A 25005-nucleotide genomic window follows, 5' to 3' on the forward strand; every position below is an offset into this window, starting at 1 on the left:
GTAATATCCACTAAAGTCTCATGGGGATATAAATATACAAACAATCAACAATTACGGATGAAAAAACAAACATAATTATTTATTTATACCTGCATAAAAGTCAAGTTTCATGACAAATGCTTGGTGTTCCAATGGGCAACATTGTTAAGCTCCCTAAACAAGTGTGATAGTGCAGCAACTCCCTATGAATAACCAGCAGAAACCTCCAGGTCTCCGAAGTACGTCAGATAGACAACATCCACATATGTGGCATTCTTGTTAGTGAAGAGCGTGATTCCCACCAAGCATATCAAATATATGCGGAGAGCCTACGCCCGCAAATTTTGCACCTCCTCCTCCATATCACCCTCAATATCAGCCTTCAACTACTACAAAAGACACTCCTTGAAAATCCTCCTCATGTAGCTAAACGATGCATGTGCACCTCTGGTGTCATTCACCTCCTCAATAGCATCTCCCGAAGAAGACCCCAAATACTGCATCATCATCGACACCGCATCGTCCTTTGAAATACTCTCGTGGGACAAAAGCATGCCATCAATGAGGAGATGCAGCAAACACGACACATCATCAAGTGTCACTGTCATCTAACCAAACGGAAGATGGAAGCTCGAAGTCTCCTCGTGCCACCTCTCCGCAAATGTAGAACATAGGTCGTGGTCAATCTGGCTGTAGCCGGTATCTTGAAGCCAACAAAGATCGGTGGCACTCAGTCCATCACGCAACCACCGTGCAACCATGATAGGCCTGTTATCGTTATCATGCATCAAATCAATCTTCTTCCCGTTGTTGATGCATTTTAAATTGCTTCGCAACTGCAAAAAATTAAAAACAAAACATTAACATCTATTTCACAAAGATAAACAACCGTTTACAATCATTAAAGTATCACATTAATAGGTATCTCACCATCAACCGCCTTCCTGACCACATGAACATGGTACCTCATTGGTAGGGTAGTGTCGTGTGAGCCACCAGGATAGTCATCAAGAGGCTCAAGGTCTGGCTCCGATACACGCTTCCCCCTCCGCTGTCGCTGCTGATGGCCATCATCCACATCCTCCTCAACATCACCCACATCCTCCTCGACCTCAGCATCATCCTCCACCTGATGCTCCATGTCCATCTGATCGTACTCTGACTTTGGCTAAGGCTTGTCGTTAGCATCAACACGACGTTCCCTGCCACCCATGTGCCTGGGAACTCGAACTAAACTAATCGTAACAATTCAATCACAAATTCATAACAACAACATTTCATTAAAAAACTAACAATTCTACAACAATATCATCAAAACCTAATTACGTGACAATTTTACCAAAACTTCTAACAATTCTATAACCTACAACAATTCATCAAAACTTAATTATGTGACAATTTAACCAAAATTTCTAACAATTCTACAACAATATTTCCTAATAACTAGTCCTTGCACCCGTGCTGCCGCACGGGTCATACAAATTGCATATGTGTAAATCCTAAAAGCAAATTTTAATAGTAAGTATCAAACCTTGAAAGTACATCTTAGTGATCACACATCTCTCTGTTGTTATGGATAAAATATGAAAATAAAATTGTATTAGTCTAAGAAAATAATGTGTCCTCTATGTATAATCTTATATGCTATATGTGTGGGATATATGAACTTCTTTTTGAGAAAACATATCAACCAATTTACGGACCTTCCTTAAAAAAAAAACCAATTTATGGACCGAAAATGTATACCCAAACACAAAAAATAAGGAAGGGAAAGTAAAAGGAGAACCACATCACCTTAACAAAGCAGAAAAGCATAAATGATTATGGTAGTAGAGTTGGGCAATCATGCATATATAAGATAAGTTGGGGCAAGATTTTATTGAAAAAAATTAAAACGTTCATTTTTAGAGTTTCCAATCTAATGAATGGAACTTTTTTTGGATATCATAATCATTTTAATCTTCTTATCATGTTAGGACTGACTTTTCCTAAATTTTCTGACAATTTGATTAGTGTATACGTTTTTTTATTTATTTTATGTGGACATATGGGTTTAATTATTTAATAATTGTAGCATACATATTTTTCTTTGAGGTATATAGTACTAACTGTCAAGTAAGTCTTTGTTTTCTCCTTTCATTTTGTGTGACATGCAGAATGGGAAGTTCCTTTTTTTTTTTCAATAGTGGAGGAAACCATTCAATTTGATAATTAATTAATTCTTAAATTCTTCAAAGATAATTGGAAAGTCAAGTTGTTAATTAATAGTGTAAATTTTTTTTAGATGTACAAATTCAAAGATATATAAATATATAGAAGATAGAGAGATAGATGTGTAACTTGGATCATATCCTTTAACCTTCTCTATATATTGTTTTTAGAGGCACTATTCTTTATTCATCTCAATTTTATCTATCTTTATCTTAATTACACATACACAATGTTTATCTCTATCATTATACTTGGAGTAATATATTTATTATTATTTTTATACGAAAAAATGGTAGACACTTGTCTTCACCTTTATAAAAAAACAGTATTATTTATAAATATACCCCTTCTTTATATTACCAATTTGTATTAATTAATAGCGAAAAAATAAAGAGTAAAAAAGAGAATAAAAACTATAACACCAAATTGAAGAGGAATCATCCAATAGTTTCATGGAGAAAGTGACGATAAACAACCATTTTTAATAAGCTTCTTCCTCACCATCAATGATGCAACAAAATAAAAAATAGAAGCATCATTTATCCTAATTCACAAAAAAAAAAAAAAGTCAAAAATCCACATACACATTAAGGAATAAAAAAATATAGGCCAAATACCTCCTTGGGTCCTTTAAGTTTCACGTTTGTAACAGATAGATCCTTTAAGTTTCAAAGGTTACAGATAGGTCCTTTAAGTTTCTAAGGTTTCAGATAGGTCCTTTAAGTTTCGAGTTTGTTTCATGTAGGTCCTTTCTATCAACCTCCGTTAAGGACCTATCTGAAACCTTAGAAACTTAAAGGACCTATCTGTAACCTTTGAAACTTAAAGGACCTATCTGTTACAAACGTGAAACTTAAAGGACTCAGGGAGGTATTTGGCCAAAAATATATAAAAGAAAGTTCGAAAAATAGACTAATAAACATTTGAAGCTTAACTATTTGATCAATCTAAGAGTAACTTGACTCCCTATCAATTATCATATCATAGAAACCAGTTAATAATCAAGAGATAAGAGAAAAATTGTACCTACACTAATGAATAAATCGTCATATAATTAATACCAAGAAATATTGAAAAATGGATTCAAATCCAAATCCAACACCAAAACTCACTGGTTTCTAGCTTTCATCTTTTGCAGCGAATCAAGACTACTACCACCACATAGTATTATTAGAATTGTGAATATTGTTATTTCCTTTCATATTTGAAGCTCTATGTCTCCTCATGTAGCCACCTAAAGCTTGTCCTATTGCAAACTCCAATCTACAAATAGAACACTATTGTTTTAGACTTTGATAATCAAAAGATGAAGAGTAAAAGTGAGTGGAAAAACAACAATACAAAATTGAAGATAAACTATCCAATTGTTACTTGAAAGTGATGATGAACAAAACCCAAAATATGATGCACAAAATCACATATTCATACACAATGTTTTCAATGTAGAAACTAAAAATATTGAGATCATATTAGTGGTTGTATATATAATGAGTGAGTGTAGGGTCATAATTAAAAAATGAGTTACGGAATAAAAAAAAAAACAGTTCAAAGGTTGTGATAGAAATGAATCCATCCATCCATAATCCATAATAAACATGTAAAGAATGTGTGAAGGAGGTATAACGTAAAATGAAACAAAAAGCATAACGTCAAATTAAAAGTTAATTGTGCCTTGTATTACTTGACCTTGTGTATTGTTTTTAATTGTTGATATCAAAAGCTGTATTAATTCATTGTTGGTTTGTTCATGATATGCTATTCATTCATTTCAATCATATTGTATTAGTGGAAGCGATATTATAACACTAAAACAGCTACTGGTCAAGTGGTTAAAGTGCTTGGATGAAGGCGATAGGTTGCAAGTTCAACTCCCTGTAGAGACTTTTTTCAGAAAGATTTTTTAAACCTCTCAAAAAAGGCAGGATTAGGTTTAGGTTTAGGGTTTCATAATGAGCATGCATTGTGAACCTTAGTATTATATATTAGATTCTAACAATTCTACAACAATTCATCAAAACCTAAACCTAAACTAACATCTAATGATAAAATCAACAAAACCTAATTATGTGACAATTTAACCAAAAACTTCTAACAATTATACAACAATATTTCCTAACAATTCTACAACAATTCATCAAAACCTAAACCTAAACTATCATAAAATCATAAATTCAACAAAACTTAATTATGTCACAATTTAACCAAAAAATGTAACAAATCAATCACAAAACAGCAATGCAATAAGATGATATCAACTTACTTGATTTTGTGCTTGAAATTGACTTGGAATGGCTTGACCTTGTCAAAAATCGCACCTATGGATGTAGAAACCGCAACAATGAAGTTTTGGAAACTCCTAGGTGTTGTACTGTTCTTATAACAGATCATCGGCAGTTAACTGCCGAAGTAACTTCGGCAGTTAACTGCCGCCGGTTTCTTTCGTCGGCAGTTAACTGCCGCGGGAGCTTTTGAGTAATTTACATGTGTTTTTCAGCCTTTTAAAATGTGTCAACAACAATTTTCGTCCATTTTCTCTCTCTTTTTTTGTTTAATAAAATAACGTTACTGTTTTCTTGTTTTATAATTTTCGTGGGCAGTAAACTTATTTTCTTAATATATTTGTTTGTAAATTGTATGAATTTCACTTTATAAATTTTGAAATTTGGCCAATGAAAAAGATGTCTTATGGATGAAGTGGGTTTATGAATATTAAGTAAATGGGAGGAATATGTTACTAATGAAAGTACCTTCACAAGCTTCATGAGTAGTGAAAAAAGTTTTTGATGCAACAAAGACTTTTTCAAATGTCTGTGGTAATATTTTTCAGCAAGCTAACTTACGAATGTATAATGCTTTAAGAGGTGATTTTTTCAGAGTTAGTCGGAGGGAAATGACATGTAATAATTATGTCCCTCTGAAGTGTTTATTTGTTACCTGGTTCACAATACATGCTAGATTGCCAAATTGTGACAAATTGAGTAAAGTTGGAATACAATGTGACCAAACATGCATCTTGTGTAAAAAAAGACAATGAAAACCATTCTCGTTTATTCTTCAATTTTGAGTATTCAAAGGCTATATAGGAAGGTGCAATGCAATGCAGTAACATGAACATTAATACTATCAATTGATAGACTATTATGCAATATATTATGTTTGGAGTGTAACCTATTATATGATTCGGAAGGAAAGGAATGCAAGAAGATTTCAGCATATTTATCAATCAGTTCAGAAGCTCCTTAACTAAATCAATTATAAATTTTTTAATGCGATTACCAAATAGCAAAGAAGAAGTGATTAAAAAAATGATCACATTTACTTCTTGATTTTAACAAAACCTAATTTGTTTTGTGAACCGAACCTTATGCCATATGTAACCACCACCACCCCCCAATTTTACATCCTAAGGACAATTGAATTGCTAAATGGAAATTGAACAACCTTGTGGATACCAACTTAGATTTTTTACTGGAGCGAGACAATTTAGCACACTTGCTAAATTATCCATCATGCATGCATTTACTCAATCAAGGGATCCTTAATCTTCCAAGCAAGATTGAACGGTCAAAATCTCCAGCAAATTTTAGTTTTAGTTTACACTAACAATAGCAAGTCCCAATTCTCTACTTTTAAGAAATTAATGAGTTTGGGATTTGGACCTTCGGATCACAATCTAACAATCACGAATCCTTGACATTGTGAAAGCATGCAATGAGTAACAAACTAACAATGGCTCGTCTCAATTCCCTACTCTCAAGAACTTGATTCATTGCGGACAATAAGTTGATGCAGTCATGCAATCATAGCCGTTCATTTAAGTTCAGACGATCAAAACTTAATCTCGTATTTTTTAGTTTTAAAATAAAAAGTAAATTTGTCTTTTTATAATCATCATATCGAGACCGGATAATCACCAATGTTTCGAGAGCGTAATTGCAAGTAAATCTAAATTCTTACTTTCAACTATGCAAATTCAAAAGTAAAACCTAGTTTTACGTAAAACCTAGTTTTACCGAAAACCTAGTACTACATGCAAATCCAAGTCCTTCAAAAGTAACCTAGTTTTACCCAAAACCTAGTACAAAACACTGTCGGAACAGAACTGTTTCGTGATCACACAACAACGTAAGAGAAACAAACAAGAACAAAAATCATCATCGTTGCAACAAAAAAAACAATGACTTCGATTCTTCTCAGAAACATCTCATTCCACGCACGTCGTATTCGTCTCTCTCACCCCTTCAAATCTTCACCTTCAATTCTCTCTCTCTACAAACCCATTTCGTTCTTCTCTTCTAGTAGTGACCCTCCACCTTCTACTATTCCACATGCTAATGTGAAGAATCAACAAACTCAACAATCACTTGATGATTTGGAAGACATAAGCAATGAAGGTAATGCTCCAAATTATTCTTAGTGTTTCGGTTTTTATTTCATGTGAAATTTGTGTCCTCCATGTGTTTGATATAATGCTTATGTGAACTTTCAATCATAACTTGGTTTTCAAGTAATGTTTTAAATATTCCATTTTGAATTTTCACTACTTATTATATCAGTGTTTAATATATTGAATTAGCCTTTTTGGGTTTTTTGAAATTGGTGGCAAGTTTTGTTTTTTATTTTCTGTGCTCATGTTGAAGAATTGAAAAGGACTAATTTGGTATAATGCTAATGTGTATTTTACAATATAACTTGGATTTTCAAAAAATGTTTTAATAACTACATTTTGAATATTAATATATTGAATTAGCCTTTTTGGGTGTAGAAACTCAGGAAGATACAAGAAAATGTTTGTATATTCATTATGTGTTTCAAGTACAAGGAAATTGTCCTATTTATATTATAGGAATGGAGACAAAGAAACACAAGGAATAATTACACATAAAGACTAATTACTCCTAACATAATTACAATATAATTACAATAAATATAGAATTATTATATATCTTAACATCCCCCCTCAAACTCAAGTGGGCGGAGCTTCAACCAACTTGAGTTTGGAAACTAAAGTGCGGAAACGTCCTGGAGAATGAGATTTTGTGAACAAATCAGCCGGTTGATCAAGAGTGCCAATGGAGATAAGATGAAGTTCACCACGGAGAAGATGCTGACGAATGAAGTGACAATCAATTTCAATATGTTTGGTTCGCTCATGGAAAACGTCATTGTGGGCAATTTGAATCGCACTTCGATTGTCACAATATAGATCAGTCGGTGAAGATTGTGATGTCTCTAAATCAGCAAAAAGCCAACGAAGCCACAATATCTCAGAAGTAGTATCAGCAAGAGCACGATATTCAGCTTCAGTGCTAGAGCGAGCCACCAATGTTTGTTTCTTGCTACGCCAAGATATAAGAGAATCTCCAAGAAAAATACAAAAACCAGTGGTGGAACGACGATCACTAGGATCACCGGCCCAATCAGCATCAGAGTAGGCTCTAAGAATTAATGGGGATGTAGTTGAGTAATGAAGACCATAAAATAAAGTACCCTTGATATATCGAATAATCCGAAGGACGGCTGCATAATGTGTGGTGCGTGGAGAAGTCATGAATTTACTAACAAGATGAACAGCATATGAAATATCCGGACGAGTAACAGTGAGGTATATTAGGCTACCTACAAGTTGCCGATAAAGAGTAGCATCATTAAGTAAATTACCATCTTGAGGAGTGAATCGAACATTTGGTTCTAGAGGAGTATGTTCGATTTTACAGTCAGTGAGACCTGCTCGGGAGACAAGATCAGAAGCATACTTAGCCTGCGAGAGAAACAAACCATCACTCGAAGATAATACTTCAAGCCCCAAAAAGTAACTTAATGGCCCAAGATCCTTCATCTCAAAATGTTGACATAAGAATTGCTTGAGTTCTTCAATTCCAATGGAGTCATCACCAGTGATAATCATGTCATCGACATAAAGAAGTAAGACAACGGTGCCATTTTCAGTTTTTCGAGTAAAAAGAGCAGAGTCATGAGCACTGGAAGAGAAATTCAGCTGAGTGATAGTCTTGTGAAATTTAGCAAACCAAGCTCTAGGGGCCTGTTTGAGACCATAAAGAGCCTTGCGAAGTCGACATACCTTGTTTTCCTGACATGTATATCCTGGAGGAGGACGCATGTAAACCTCTTCTTCTAACTCGCCATTGAGAAAGGCATTTTTAACATCCATTTGAGTGAGTTTCCATTTGCGAGTGGCAGCAATTGCAAGAAGAGTTCGAACAGAGTTGATGCGGGCAACAGGGGCAAATGTTTCTTCATAATCAATTCCATACTCCTGAGTGAACCCTTTTGCTACAAGACGAGCTTTGTAACGCTCGATTGATCCATCAGAAAGAGTCTTTATTTTGTACACCCATTTGCATCCTACAAGAGTTTTATCAGAAGGAGGATCAACAAGGTCCCATGTGTGGGTTTTCTCCAATGCCAATAATTCTTCCTGCATAGCTTGCTGCCAACGAGGATCTGTGGAGGCTTCCTTATAGGATTCTGGTTCATGATGGTGAAGCATAGTGGAATAACAATGGTAATCACGAAGATAAGGAGGTGGATTGCTTACCCTCGGAGGAAGCTCAACGGTGGGAGGTGCAGGATCAACGGTCGGAACAACGTCATCAGAAGTGGATTGAACATCAGAAGGGGTTGGAATCTCACCAGAAGAACCTGCATATGTCTCAGAACCTGCATGTGTGTCACTAGGAAAAAGATCGACATCAGGGTTAGTAAAGAGAGGAGTGGAAGTAGACGGGATCGACTTAAACTTTGATAAGGAAGAGAACATTATATGTTCCCAAAAGACAACATGACGAGAGATGCGAATACGTTGGGATATTGGGTCCCAACATCGATAACCTTTGTGTTCAGTGCCATAACCAAGAAAACAACACAGCCGAGCACGCGGTTCAAGTTTAGTATACTCATGAGACTGAAGGAGGACAAAACAAGCACAACCAAACACCTTAAGTGATTTATAATCTGGTGTAGTGGAATAAAGACGCTCAAAAGGAGAGTTATTACCAATGACAGGGGAAGGAAGACGATTGATTATATGGACAGCAGTAAGAGCAGCTTCACCCCAAGCACGTTCAGGACAAGAGGCTGAGATAAGCATGGCACGGACTGAGTCAAGAATGTGACGATGCTTTCTCTCAGCGCGACCATTTTGTTGAGATGTGTATGGACAAGAAAATTCAGACAATGTACCCTGCTCACTAAGAAAAGACAACAGTTTAGAATCACGATATTCCATGGCATTATCTCGTCGGAAAACTTTAATGACTTTAGAAAATTGTGTTCGAATCATTTTGGCAAAATTAATGTAAGTTTGAGGAAGCTCATGCCTATTTTTCATCATATATATCCATGTAAAATGAGAATAATCATCAATAAATAGAACAAAATACCGAGAACCTCCCATGGTAGGTGTGGGAGCAGGGCCCCAAATATCAGAATGCACTAGATCAAATGGTGAAGCTGAAATGGAAGTACTTTTATTGAAAGATAAGGCTGGTTGTTTAGCAGTTTGACAAGCAGTACAATCAAAAGACTCATTAGTGACAGATCCTAAATAACCTTGAGACACTAGAGGACGCAATTTACCGATAGAACTATGAGCAAGACGACGATGCCAAAGTTGAATGGAAGAATTTGTGGTAGCGGCACAAATGTTGGACTCAATAGGAATATGCAGTTCAGTGAGCTCGTATAGCCTTCCGATCTTACGCCCAGTCCCTATGAGTTGTCCGGTCCGTGGATCCTGCACACGACATCCAGAGGAAGAGAAAATAATTTCATAACCAAGGTCACATAATTGGCCAACAGAGATAAGGTTAAAATTGAGTTTAGGGATGAGATATGTATTAGGTAGGCTTAAATTAGAGAGGGAGATAGAACCTGTATGGCTTACGTGCATAAGAGATCCATCAGCAGTGTGGATAGAAGGATTAATGTCATTTTTTGATAGGGAAGAAAATAAATGAGACGCTCATGTCATGTGGTTACAACATGCAGAATCAAGATACCATTTAGAATTACCTGGTGTAGTGGAAAGAGCAGCAGGAGTATTACCAGAAGGAAAAAGTTGTCTCAAAAGAGACTCAATATTTGTGACAGACCCAATGGAGTTGGAATGAGATTGATTCTGATTTTGATCAGACCGTGGAGGACGAGTGGGACAATTTTGAATCAAGTGGCCAACCGTCTTACAGTATCGACAACAATTCGAAGCAATATGACCCTTTTTCATGCAGTTGTAACATTCAACTGTAGGACAATTGGGAAAAGAATGTCCAAAATTACGACACCGGCTACAATAATTCTCCATTATCGTACAATAATATTCAAAGATCACAATAATACTCAAGAAGGCACACCACTGGAAGAAGTCAATTGGGGAATCAACCGAAAAACAAATTTAAAAAGATCTCACCGAGCTCCTGTAGAAAGCTATTGGTGTGATGTTGATTTGATGAAATTAGCCAGGTTGCAATTGGCCAATTTACCGTGGCACAATCTAACAATTGTTTTAGTTGGAAAAGAAACTAACACTGTGAGGACCAACGAATGAAAACGTGACCTTTTTTTTTTTTTTTTGTGTAAAAGCAAAGTATGTGGAATGATTCAACGGTGTGACGTTGAGATGAACAAGGAAACAAAAAATAACTTAAAACCCCAGGAAAACAAATGAATCGAAAGCCTAAGCTCTTGATACCATGTAGAAACTCAGGAAGATACAAGAAAATGTTTGTATATTCATTATGTGTTTCAAGTACAAGGAAATTGTCCTATTTATATTATAGGAATGGAGACAAAGAAACACAAGGAATAATTACACATAAAGACTAATTACTCCTAACATAATTACAATATAATTACAATAAATATAGAATTATTATATATCTTAACATTGGGTTTTATAAAATTGGTGTGAAGTTTAGCTTAACAAAGGTCTCGTTCAAACCCATGTAGCATTGTTAAATCTCTTAGGTAGATTTTTCCCGCCTATCTGGGTCCCACACGACTACATTGATTAGTCTTAGTCTCCGTAGTTGGGCGCGGAGGATACGGGGTTTACATCAAAAGAAATTGGTGTGAATTTTGATTTTGATTTTGTTTTCATGTTGAAGAGTTGAAGCGGCCTGATTTGTTATAATGTTTCCGTGAATTTCACAACACAACATTGTTTTTGAAGCAATGTTTAAAAACCTCATTCAGACTAGTATTCAAATTTATTGAATTAGCCTTTCTGAGTTTTTCAAAATTGGTGTGAAGTTTTGATTTTTTTTGTGTTCGTGTTGAAGAGGCCTAATTTGGTATTTGGTATGATGCTTCTGTGAATTTCACAACACATCATTGTTTTTTCAAGTAATGTTGTAAAAACCCCATTTCAAGTATTCAAATATATCGAATTAGTATTTTTTGGTTTTTCAAATCTTGTGTGAAGTTTTGATTTGTATTTGTGTTCATGTTAAAGAGTTGAAGAGGCGCGTTGCAAGGCTTCGAGAAGGCGATGATGATGCAATTCCAGAAGTCTTTGAGGCAGTATTGCAGAGGTATTTGAAGGGGGAGCCAATAGATGCTGATCAGGATTTGATGAGGGATATTCTAGGGAAGGGGACAGAGTCGAATGACGATGATGAGGTAGGGAAGGGAACAGATTCGGAAGACGATGATGAGGAAAATGAAGACGAGTTTGATTCTGATTCGGAGGGAATCAGTGACTCTGATTTTGAAGAGGAAGAAGCTTTTAATCGTGATGTTAAAGCAAAAAGCGGGGTCAATTTAATGAAGTGATTAACTAATGGTACTGCAATTACCAATTACATGAGAGGGTTCTAGACTAATGCTATTAAGCTATAGTGTGTTTGTTTTTTTGCTTATAGGTTTTAGCAGTTTATCTTCTGAAAACACTTTTGTCATTTTGGTTAGAAATGTTGGAGTTTTGAACTAAATTACATCACATAATAGTATAACATATATTATTACAAGTGCAAATTGGGTTCAGTTTAGCAAAGGTGCTGTTAATAGCATTCATGAAACAAAAGAAGAAGGATGCATAATAGGGAGATATTATTTTTCACCTATTCTATACTTTAGGGTTGAATCTGTTTGGAGGCAAGTGAATCTGATTGCTTGCAAGTTAACTTGACTGAAGTAAGTTTGATTAGAAGATTGCTCTACGGGCCCTCAATTTGCTCAAAAAACCCACGGGTTTATCGGATCATAACTTCTGATCGACAAAACTATCGGGAGATACGATCCGATTGACGTTTCTTGGATCGGAGCTTAACTCCCAATCGGCTTATTTTAGAGTAGCTTACGTTCAGGTTTCTTAAAGTTTATATTTCTTTACTGATATAAGAATTTATACAAGTTTTTAATATTCATGAAGAAGTTAACTAATTGACTTCTATAAGTAATAAGTATGATTACGTTTTACTAGTGTTTAATTTTTTTTGTTGGGATGAGGATGCTATGTTTTTGTGTAGTTATTACTTCAGATAAGGTCCCTCAAATTTTTTTTTCTTCAGATAAGATGATTATATGGTCATGATGGTAAAGAAATATGGTTTGACTGTGTTGGAAGTCCTAAATGCTGAGGGCAAGTCCAATTTTCAGAACTTTGAATAACAATGAGATCCATGTTGCAATAGCCAATATTGATTATAACATCAAAGTTTTAGGCTTTGAAACCAAACCCTAACCACCAATTGCAGAAATTTGGATTGCATGTAGCCGGTAATCTCTCACATTTACGAAATTGGAACAACAATGGCCATTAGATCAAGATTGAATGATCCATATTTTGCCGCAGATTTTGATATATATTTTTTAAACTAAAACATTGACCTTAAAATCTGGATCGTTTGGTCTCCATTGAATCACCGATGTGTTGATTGTGTGAATGTGGCATATATTACTAATTAAGACAATCCAAATTCTAATTGTAGCCACCTAAGTCACATTTACTCATAAAGCACTGTTTTTTTTATCATGATGGAAACTAAGAATCATATATAATAACACTTGTCCAATTTTAAGAAATGGAAAATGATCAAGTTATGTGTGTTTGGTATCACGGTGGATATGTCAGAATCACGATGATCCACTGTATTTTTGAAGAAGCTACAAAGTGTAACTTTTGAAAAATTATGGTGGATCATCGTGATTTTGACATATCCACCATGATACTAAACACAGACTACATTATTGCGAAAATCATGAGGACTGTGCCAATGATATATCATCCCTTCACATTCACATGCACTAGTCAACCATAAATTTGAGTGATGTATTGCAAAATCTATCGACCTCAAAAGTTATGGTCCCAACTTTTAGAAAGAAAAATGCAAAACATTAGATACATCATACATTAGATATTAGGCGAATAACTTTAGACAAAAATCAAATTGCACTTGCCTCTAATTTCACCAATAGCTAACATTCATTCTCTTGGCCAGAATTTGAAAAGCATCCTTTTCAATGGCAACTAAGATTCCTTGATAACTAAATACCCAAAATTAAAGAAAGATGCAATATAAAAGAAAAAGAAACTCTTCAAAAAATAAAGTAACTAAACTATGTTCAAAATGCTTTCCTAGGAAGATTTCCATGTAAATGTTTACACAAACCTTAAATAATACTATTGCAAGTATTTCATCTTCATTTGCAACATTCTTCATATATGATGGTAAATTCATCCCAAATTCAAGGTCCCAATAAAGGCAAAGAAAAGTTGATTGAGTTTCTTTGTAGTTGTTGCTTGCTATGTGTGTGTTGTCCAGTATGTTGTTTCATCAAACCATCTTGTATACTATGTCATCAAACGCTGCGGCGCGCGTGGTGGTGGTCTTGTTATGGAAGAAAAAATAAGGTGTTTGCTGATTATTCTTCATTTTCTGATAGTGATTCAGATATCACTTAAGCTAAGGTTACAACAAATGTACTTGTTTTTGTTCCATAGACAAAATAGATAGTTTTTTCATTACTTGTTAAGTATATAATAAGTGCAGCTGCATCAACTCAAGAATCGTGAGTTCAGTTTCATTTGAGCACTATATGTTTCTCTTATATTATAAATTATGATTATTATTTCAAATGGCTTTTGCTTATAGAATTATAGTTATATTAATTATTTTTTATTTAGTTTTCTTATTAGAAAAGAGGAATTATTCAAAAATAATATTAAATATAGTGTAGAAATGTCAATTTCATTTTGAAAAAATGTCAATCATCAGAAAAAAATGGTGAAGAATGATGATACTGCATAATATAGATGTACCAATTTTATATATATTTTAAACGTAAACCTTAGTTGAAAAAACTAAATTGCCAAATAAGTTTTTTTTATATATGTACCTAATAACTTTCTAGAGCTTGGACTTTAGGATTAAATTATGAATTAATCATGATTACAAATGAAAATATTAACTATTTATGGACTTCCTTGACAAAATAAAATATGAGAAATGATATTTTGACAACAACTTTTTGACAACTTTTGGACAACTTTCTCTCTCATACTCACATGATGTTGATATCCTCTCTCTTCCTTTTTCTCTCTCCATTGTTTTTGACCAATAAGAAGTGAGAAAAACAAGGTTGTCAACAAAGTTGTCATCAAATGGATGTCAAAATATCATTACTCATAAAATATAATTTGGACTTGAATTTCTTATTATAGAAAGTGGAACTTTAGGATTAAATTATGAATTAATCATGATTATAAATGAAAATATTAACTATTTATGGACTTCCTTGACAAAATAAAATATAATTTGGACTTGAATTTCATATTATAGAAAGTGGAATTGTTCAATAAATTAAAATGAAAAGAAAAAAAATAAAAAAAAATGTCAAGCGTGCTCACGTGTTGAATGAAAAGAAAAAAAAATAAAAATAAAATGTCAAGATAAAATGTCAAGAATGGGATTCGAACCCATGCCCTTTCGGACCAGTACCTGAAACTGGCGCCTTAGACCAACTCGGCCATCTTGACTGTTTTGATGATATTTACAAAGTATAATATAAAATATACGGTTCATGATAGAAGTGTAATTTAATTTGGAATATTTGGTATTGACTTTCATGGATTGTCAATTTGTTCAAGATAAATATGTATATGAGATCAAAATGTTCTACTCAAACTATCATTTCAGGCCTCAATCACCTTAATTAAGTATTAAAAGTTCTTAAAATGTCGACATTTTGGACCTTAATTTGCAATAAGCTGGTAAGAAATTCATATAAGAAACTAACATCAAATTAGTGACTAAAATCAATTTTTGAACTGTGTGCTAGCTATGATCTATTCACTAGTTACTACAAGTAGAAGATTTGTCGTTTGTGTATGAAGTTCATAGTTGAATGTAGCAAGCATTAAGGATCTCATGCATTACTTACAAGTTACAACACTTCATGAAGCAGCACATCGACCTCCTGTAGAATTTCTTTCTTTGGATACACCACCAGCACAAGAATATACAAATGACGAGATAATTCAAAAGATGACAAAAGCCACCCACAATATTGCACAAACATTGGATAAACCACATGGGTAAATTATGAAATATTTACATTCAATTATTAATAATGGTGACACTAATAACCATATTTTACGGTTATCCTTAAATTGAGTGTTAACTCGTTCGAGTTTACGATTTTAGGTGTCAAAAACGTGTTGACTCGGAGGTAAACTTGGTTTTTGGTGAAATTAGAAAGTTTGACGAGTTTGATCGAGTTAACATGTATTAAACTCGTGTAATTTCGTTTGAGTTTACGAGTTTATGTTTAAAAAAACACTTTTATTTATTTATTTTGGTCCTTTTTCTTTCAAAACCCAATTCTTTTTTCAAACCCAAGGTAATGAAACATGTGATTTTCTGTCTTTGATGTGTGATTTACTGAATACCGAATGTGCTTGTGAAACTTTATAATGATTGAACTTTCGAAGAAATTAACTATTTTTTGGATAGTTTTATTAACGACTTTAGAAATTTGAGATTTTTTTTTGAATGGTTTAGAGACTTACGATTTTGCAAGTTAATTTTGTATTTTGATGTTAAGTTGAATATAACTCTTTATTATGATGATTATAGATACTTTGTCTTTATAACTAAGGTATATTTTGCACTATTGACCTATTTGTAATATTATATTATCTTACATATGTCATGTATATAATAAATTTTACTTAATTTTAATTTTAGGTAAACTCGTACGAGTTTACAAGTCGAGTTTACGATTCAAGTTTACATAGATAAAACGAGTTGAGATAAACTCTTAAGTTGTAAAACCTTGCTCTTACCGCTGGGTTACTAGGTAGACACTTTGAGACACATGTTTCATTTGATTTTGTTGCACTTTACAAATATATGCAATTGAGGATCGTGGGAGCATTACTACAAAATTTGCAACAATATTTAGCAAATGTAGAGAACGTAGATAATACTGTACCTATTTAGATTGAAAATTAAATCACATGAAACAAGATATAATATGCTTTAAATTTTGATGAAATATTCTAATAAATTACTTTCTTTTTTTTTTGGTTACATCTAATAAATTACTTTCTATGTTAGTGCTTGCTTTTCTTGGACAACATATCAAATTTTAAGTTGGGATTAGTTTTTCTCTGCAATATATGTCCACTTTACGTACTCTTAAACAATAAATTATCACTTTGAAACTGCAAGGTTCAAGAAGTTGAGTCTCTCAAATGTTCGAAATTAAAAATCAGTCCTTTAAACTATTTATTATTTTTTTTGAAGAATTAAACTATTTATTATTAGTTTTTTTTTTTTTGCCAAAAACTATTGATTATTAGTTAATTTAGTCTTTATATCAATTTTTTCTTAAGTATTCATCGAAACAACTGAAATTAAAGACATTTTTGTTAATCTAAATACTCTCTTATTCATCAAGACAAATACATGGTTTTTAAATTGTGGTGCGAAATCGCGAAAAATAACCAAAGTGATTGCCACTGTATAAAAAAAAAAAAAGACTAAATTGCTATTTTGAAAATTTAAATGACAAAATTCACAAAGTTACAATTTCAAGTATTCAAACTTTACCCTTAAAAATGGTATTAATATTCTAATTTACTTAGTGTACCAAAAAAAGGACTAAATTTCTACTTTGAAAATTTAATTGATAAAATTCACCAAAACCTCACAAAGTTACAATTTCAAGTAAATTTTTTTTTCCCTTAATCCAAGGTATTAAAAAAAAAGTTATTAAAAGGTAGTATTAAAATATGTCTTTTGTTTTTTTTGCTGTTGCTTTGATTAGCTTGTAACAAAAAAAGTATTAAAATTCTAATTCACACAATCGAAAGATTCATGTTATTCTTCTATCTCCTGTCATGTTAAAAGTTCTCTTCAACCTCTCTTCACCTACTCTGTAAGTACAAGTTAAATAAATCCTCCCTTCACATTTATATTCCCATTCAACCACTCTTCATCTACTCCTCACACAATTTTGTTTGGGTCATGTTAACTTGTGCCCTTAGGGCACAAGTTAAGGAGCTTAAAATGGAAATAAAAAATAAGTTTTATATTGAAAATATAACTTTTGAGACTTTTAAGACATTGAATGCACAATTTCCAAGCAAAAACTTTTACATTTGGTTTCTTAACTTATGCCTCAAGGACACAAGTTAACATTTCCCATTTTGTTTTGGGCACACAATCTCCCTTCGCATTAAATGTGTCTGTCTACCTCTCTTATTCTACTCTATAAATACAAAGTTACCTTCAAATTCATTTCACACTATAAAAACTCTATTCAACATTTATCTACTTATTCTATCTTCGATATCAACTGGTCTTTCTTTTAAAAAATTATTATAATACTCTCTCCGTCCCTATATCTAAGCACCCATTTGACTTTATTTTTGTCCATTAATGTAAACCTCTTTTCATATTACTAGATGCATTTATTATTTTTTCCCTAAACATACCCCTAATTAATACTATTAACTTGTCTTGAAATATGAAAAGTTAAATTTAATACACATACAAACAAATGACAATTTAGTAATATTAACACACATAATAAACACATTAATTGTACTAACAACTTTTCTTAAGAAATGTGAAAAATGCAAAAGGGGCTTATATAAAGGGACGTAGGGAGTATAATATTGACACAACAATAGCTCGCGACTATATGATAAGCACATAATATATCCTAAAAATTCTTTTGAAATTGTTTACTGTTCATGGCACTGACCACCTAACTTCAGACTAATTGGCCAAATAAAGTTTAGAGAAGTTTGATGGCCAGAGGCCGTTAATAGGGAACATTTCCTCCCAAATATGTCCATGTTACATGACTGTGATTACGAAACTTCAAAATAATTGGCTGCACAAGCCTAATAGAAGTTTGATGAACATAATTAATTTGTGACAAACATATTTAGCAAGGTTATTTGTGATATGTCCTACATTCATGTATTTTGTTGTGGGCTATGGTTGTGCCAATAGGCACCGTTTTAGGTATACAGTTTGTATTGACACTAATCCGCATGCAAATAGAGAAATATAGATAAAAACTACCATAACGTGATCCTTCCCTATTCTTCTTCCCCTCCCATGCATGACGACCACAACTAAAACTAAACCGCACATGCATCACTATCACCATCACTCCCTATCTTCTTCCTCATCATAGCATTGGATTTGTTGTATCTCCTCGTCCTACTTATTCACTCGCTTATAACTCACCTTCAAACAATGGTGATACGACACAAAAATATGAATACCACACATAACTATCCTAACGACCAACTGCAAACACACGTTGTCCATAACTTAGACGAGTTAGTCAGAAGAAGCACCATATCCTACTCAACCTACACTGCTTAGTATGCAAAAGAAGAATGTCCACGTAACTGTGTTATTTGCTTGGATGGATTTTAAGACAATGACCGCATTGGTACCTTCCTCTTTGTTGTTCCTACAATTTCCATCTCGATTGCATTGAAGCTTGGATTCATAAAAAAAACCTAACTGTCCTCCGTGTCGCTTGACCTGTCCTCTCAATCACTTTGTAATTATAGATATGACGAAGTGATCTCTCCCCACTCCCCCGTAACTTAGGGAAGGGTTTAAGGTTTAGTTGTGACGAAGTAATCTCTCCCCACTCCCCCGTAACTAGCGGCTTAGATCAACTCTGCCATCTTAACTTCTTTGATAATCTCAGCAATGTAACTATTTAATATACGAGTCGCTATAGAATGATATTTCAACTTGGTAAATTTGGTATTGACACTTTCTTGGATATTGTCAATTTGTTAAATGTTTCTTTAAGAAAATTTGGTAGGACTTTGCATTCATTGAATATCAAATGTTATATTCACACTAGATTAATTACATTGACAATAGTTGATTAGTGTAATATGTTTTTAATTTGTTTATTACTATGTACTACTAACATTTTGCATCTTGAGGAAATTATTGCGATGGTCTAATGATGGTTTTAAACTATGGTTTTAAACTACAGTTGTGATTGCATCAAGAATTTTGATAGTTAAATTAAGTCTCAAATTATGGTCATGAGTCATGATCACAACCTCAAAAATCACGATATTGTAGCCAAAATCTTGGTTGCGGATATTTTTTTAAACCCAAATTTTAATGTATTGCACAAGATAGACTCAAAGATATCAAAATGAGTGACTGATCCATATAATGTCATTGGAAATGTGTAACTTGGAGGATATGTCTATGAGATCAAAATGTTCTACTCAAACTGTCCTTTCAGGACTCAATTAACTTAATTAAGTATTAGAAGTTTTTACAATGTCCACATTTTAGACCTTAATTTGCAATAAGCTGGTAAGAAATTCGTATAAGAAACTAGCATCAAATTAGTGACTAAAATCAATTTTTGAACTGTGTCCTGGCTATGATCTATTCACTAGTTACTACAAGTAGAAGATTAAGTTCATACTTGAATGTAGCAACATTAAGGATCTCATGCACCACATGAAGCAGCACATCGACCTCCTGCTGAATTTCTTTCTTTGGATAATACAAAAGATAAAGCTCTTTAGATTATATAATTGATGAGATAATGCAAAAGATAACAAAAACCACCCACAATATTGCATAAACATTAGCTAAACCACAAGGGGCAAATTATGAAATAAAATATTTACATTTAGGAAAATGCTAGATATCAAGAATAATTTTATCAAGAAAGATTCAAGAATGACATGGCAGAATAATCACCCTTAGATTTCAGTCCCACCACCCCATGATTTCCGCACCACCCCATGATTTCCGGTCAGGCTGAGATTTTATTGGCTAACATTAATTTCAGGACAATTTCTTGATAAAATCTAAGGGTGATTATTCTGCCATGTCATTCTTGAATCTTTCTTGATAAAATCTTTCTTGACATATAGCATTGCTCTTACATTTAATTATTAGTAATGATGACACTAATGACCATTTTACAATTGTCTTTATGAAATTTGATCTCCATCTTTTGATGTTGCAAAATAAAGCTCTTACCACTACGTAGACACTTTGAGACACATAGTTTCTCATTTGATTTTGTTTCACTTTACAAATATATGCAATTGAGGATCGTGGGTGCTTTGCTACAATATTTAGCAATTGTAAAGAACGTAGATAATACTGTACCTCTTTAGATTGAAAATTAAATCTCATGAAACAAGATATAGTATGCTTTGAATTTTGATGAAATATTCTAAATTACTTTCTGTTAGTGCATGTTTGCTTGTCTTGGACAATATATCAAATTTTAAGTTGAGATTAATTTTTCTTTGCGATACGACAATAAATTATCACTTTGAAACTGTAAGGTTCAAGAAGTTGAGTCTCTCAAATGTTCGAAATTGAAAATCAGTCCTTTAAACTAAAGATTATTAGTTAAATTTAGTCTTTCTATCAATTTTTTTAAGTAATCATTAAAACAATTGAAATTAAAGGCATGTATGTTAATCTAAATAGTCTATTGCAACATCAAGACAAATATATGATTTAATCGAGAAAAATAACTAAAGTGATTGACAATGTATAGAAAAAAAGAGAATAAATTGCTATTTTGAAAATTTAAATGACAAAACTCATCAAAATTCACAAATGTTACAAGTTTAATTATTAAAATTTTACCCTTAAAAAAAGGTATTGAAATTCCAATTTACTTAGTGTACTAAAAAAAAAAAAAAAATACTAAATTGCTATTTTGAAAATTTAAATGATAAAATTCACCAAATTTACAAAGTTACAATTTCAAATATTAAATTTTTACCCTTAAAAAAGTATTAAAATTCTAATTTACACAATCTAAAAAGTCATGTTATTTTTCCATCTCCTGTCATGTTAAAAGCTCCCTTCAACCTCTCCTCACCTGTACAAGTTAAATAAATCATCCCTTCACATTTATTTTCCCTTTCAACCTCTCTTCATCTACTCCTTGCACAACCTCCCTTCACATTTTTGTTTTGGACACACAATCTCCGTTCACATTAAATGTGTTTGTCTACCTCTCTTCATCTACTCTATAAATGCATAGTTACCTTTAAATTCATTTTACACCGTGAAAACTCTAGAGAAATACTTACTCAGGGACAAACCCAAATGTAAAAAGTTTGGGCACACTCACACAAATGTCTTTTTTTTAAAAAGATAAATTGGTTTAATGATGTTACTAATTTATTTATCATTTAATTCTATTCATTGTTGTGTGTGTGTTCAAATAATTTTATTTGTGTTTGTATCTATGTTTATTTGTGTTTGTATCTATGTATGACTTTCTCAAAACTCTATTCAATATTTATTTACTTATTCTTCAATATTGATTGGTCTTTCTTTTAACAAATGATTATAATATAATATCGACACAACAATGGCTTGCGACTATATCCATGAACACAAGATATCCAAAATAATCCTTTTAAAATTGTTTACTGTTCATGGCACCGGCCACCTAACTTCAAATTAATTGGCCAAACAAAGTTGAAAAAAGTTTGATGGCTATAGGCCGTGAATAGTGAACATTTCTTCCAAAATATGTCCATGTTACATGATTGTGATTACCAAACTTCAAAATAATTGGTTGCACAACCCTAATAGAAGTTTGATGACTATAATCAATGTGTGACAAACATACTTAGCAAAGGTTATTAGTGATATGTCCTACATTCATGTATTTTGTTGTGGGCTATGGTTGTGCCAACAAGCACCGTTTTAGGTATACAGTTTGTATTGGCACTAATCCTAAGGTGCATGCAAATAAAGAAATATAGATAAAAACACTCATAACGCGATCCCTTCCCTATTCTTCTTCCCCTCCCATGACGACCTATCCCTTCCCTATTTTTCTCCTCCCATGACGACCACAACTTCAACTCAACCGCACATGCATCACTATCACAATCACTCCCTATCTTCCTCATCATAGCATTGGGTATGTTGTAACTCGCCTTCAAACAATGGTGATATGGCACAAAAATATGAATACCACGCATCACTGTACCAACAACAAACACACCTCGTCCATAACTTAGACGAGTTGGTTAGAAGCACCATCTCCTTCTCCATCTACACCGCTAAGTATGCAAAACTAGAATCTCCACTTGACTGTGTTATTTGCTTGGATGAATTTTAAGACAATGATCACATTGGGTACCATCCCTCTTTGTTGTTCCATGTCTTCATAAAAAATCTAAATTTCCTCTTTGTCGCTCGACCGTCCTCTCAATCACTCTTTAATTATAGATATGTAATGAAGTGATCTCTTCCCACTTCTCTGTAAGCAAAGGGTTTAGGTTTAGTTGTGTTACTACCTATTATGTTTAGGTTTAGGTTTAGTTGTGTTACTACCTATTAATGCTTTGTAGGTAGTTCAGTTGTATTGAATTTTTTATATTCAAATCAAATAAGATCCGTATTTGGGCCGTTCTTATATGTTTGCTCGTCATCTCTTTATAATGTCAACTTTATGAGTGTTTTTATTTATATTTTTCTATTCTCTATTTGCATGCACCTTAGGATTATACAACTATTTTCTTTTCCAAAACTAATTTTTCTTATAATTAAAGACTTAATTAACATCATTTTTCTTCATTGCATGCATTTAGGTAATTGATTTCTACATACACATCTCTTTTTCGGGATCTTTGTATTACTTCTTTTGAATCCTTAGTTGAATAATTGTCAAGTGACGGTAGATAGTTTCTTTTATTTTTTCTGTAAGGATTTGTATTAATTGTTTGAATTTAGATGGAGACTATATGTTTAAACAATCAGTTTTGTGGTTCAAGAATTGTGAAACATCCAAATTTGTAGTTATGTCAGGGAGTATTAGGCATGACATGAATCAATTTTTTTATTATTCTTAATTTGACTTCTTTGTAATTTTATGATTTTTTAACTTTCAGTTTTTTTTGTATGTTTGAACATTTGTATGTAGAAAGTCTAGATGGAAATTGGTGAATGATATATTTAACCTATATTTTACCTTTGTTCCTGTTATATCTAAATAATTTAGTTATTATGTTCCTATGTGGGCTCATGACTTAAAAGGTTCTCTTACCAGTGACCAGTTAACTAATCACTAATTAATAAAGTTTTGATAGAAAGCGATTGTGAATAAGTGAGTTCAACAGATACGTAAGAAAAACGTGACTAGATTTATTCCACCTTATAGAGAACTTCAACAATATTGAAGAAATGTCGATTAACATTGAATTGAATTGAGCTACAAAAGTGTTGTACATGTATATATACATTATATGGAAGTAAAAGTGGATGGAAAAATCATTATACCTTCAGTTAATTTTAACTAACTATGGCTAAAAGTTAATTACTAGTTAAGACTAGTCTAAGTTACAAATAATGGTAACTTGCGTGTCAAGTAAACTATATGTGAATGACTGACTATAGTTAGAGTTGAAGTGTCTAAGACACCCAATAATCGAACTCAAATAAGATCAATTTATTCGACCCTAGACGAATTTTATTAACCACATGAAAATAATCACATCACTACCGTAGCTCTTGTTTACATGTTGTCATGACAAACCAGACATATCATAGCATTTGAAGAAGTTTGTTTTTATTTTAATTTATTTTTCTCTAGTGTAATATTTATCTCCATATGGCTAAGTATGTTTCAATATAATTTGGAATAATACCAATTGCATTGCTATTGTTCAAGGCTGGATGTTCATAACATGTCTTTTGTGTTTTAAATTGAGTAGGTAGGTGTTCATAACATGTCTTTTGATAGAGAATGATGAAGAATAATATGGAAATCTCTAGAATAATAAAGAATAATGTGGAAGTCTCTAGAACATTGAAAAATAATATGGAAGTCTCTAGAATATTATGGAATAATAAGGAAGCTACTAGACACTCTACCAAATAAAATAAAATTAGGCACTAGGGAAATCTTAGTTTTTCTAGATCCTTCTAGTCTTATGAACTAGAGTATCCATGTCTCTAGACTTTTCTTTGTAATCGATCTCTCTAGACATTTCTAGTTTGTAATTGGGAGCCTTCTTAGAGTAGTATAAATAAGGCTCACCACTAAGTGTTTAAGCACATTCTGATATTCAAGATAGTCAAGCATTGAAGAATTCCAATAACAACAACTTTTCTTTGAGAATATTAGAGAGTTTCTCTATTTTCTCTACCTTTCCTTTTATCCCTGAGCCATCTTTTGTGATTGATTTATTCCTTATCATCTACTGCATTGAAATTAATTATTACTTTCTTATCTTGATTTTTTTTGGACAAAAAGTAAACGATATTCATTCATTTAAATTGATAGAGTACA

General features: G+C 32.8%; 1 protein-coding gene, 1 long non-coding RNA gene and 1 other non-coding gene across 3 annotated transcripts; 1 reads left to right on the forward strand and 2 right to left on the reverse strand.

The window, feature by feature from the left end:
- Positions 1-2616: 2616 nt before the first annotated feature.
- LOC146918080 (uncharacterized) lies at positions 2617-4104 on the reverse strand. Its single transcript, XR_015015971.1, has 2 exons — positions 3217-4104; positions 2617-2734 (listed from the first exon to the last, which is right to left on the reverse strand). It is a non-coding gene; the product is annotated as an uncharacterized LOC146918080 (long non-coding RNA).
- A 2154-nt stretch (positions 4105-6258) lies between these two features.
- Positions 6259-12183, forward strand: LOC146918081 (uncharacterized). The gene is made up of 2 exons (XM_085719749.1): positions 6259-6584; positions 11663-12183. Exons 1-2 carry the CDS (start codon positions 6368-6370, stop codon positions 11980-11982), a joined length of 537 nt encoding a protein of 178 aa, XP_085575875.1. The 5' UTR covers positions 6259-6367; the 3' UTR covers positions 11983-12183.
- A 2923-nt stretch (positions 12184-15106) lies between these two features.
- On the reverse strand, positions 15107-15187 carry TRNAL-CAG (transfer RNA leucine (anticodon CAG)). Its single transcript has one exon. It is a non-coding gene; the product is annotated as a tRNA-Leu (tRNA).
- Positions 15188-25005: the final 9818 nt, after the last annotated feature.

This window comes from Medicago sativa, chromosome 6, assembly GCF_051527215.1.
Source record: "Medicago sativa cultivar Bolivia chromosome 6, Bolivia_mono, whole genome shotgun sequence".
Classification (NCBI taxonomy): Eukaryota; Viridiplantae; Streptophyta; class Magnoliopsida; order Fabales; family Fabaceae; genus Medicago; species Medicago sativa.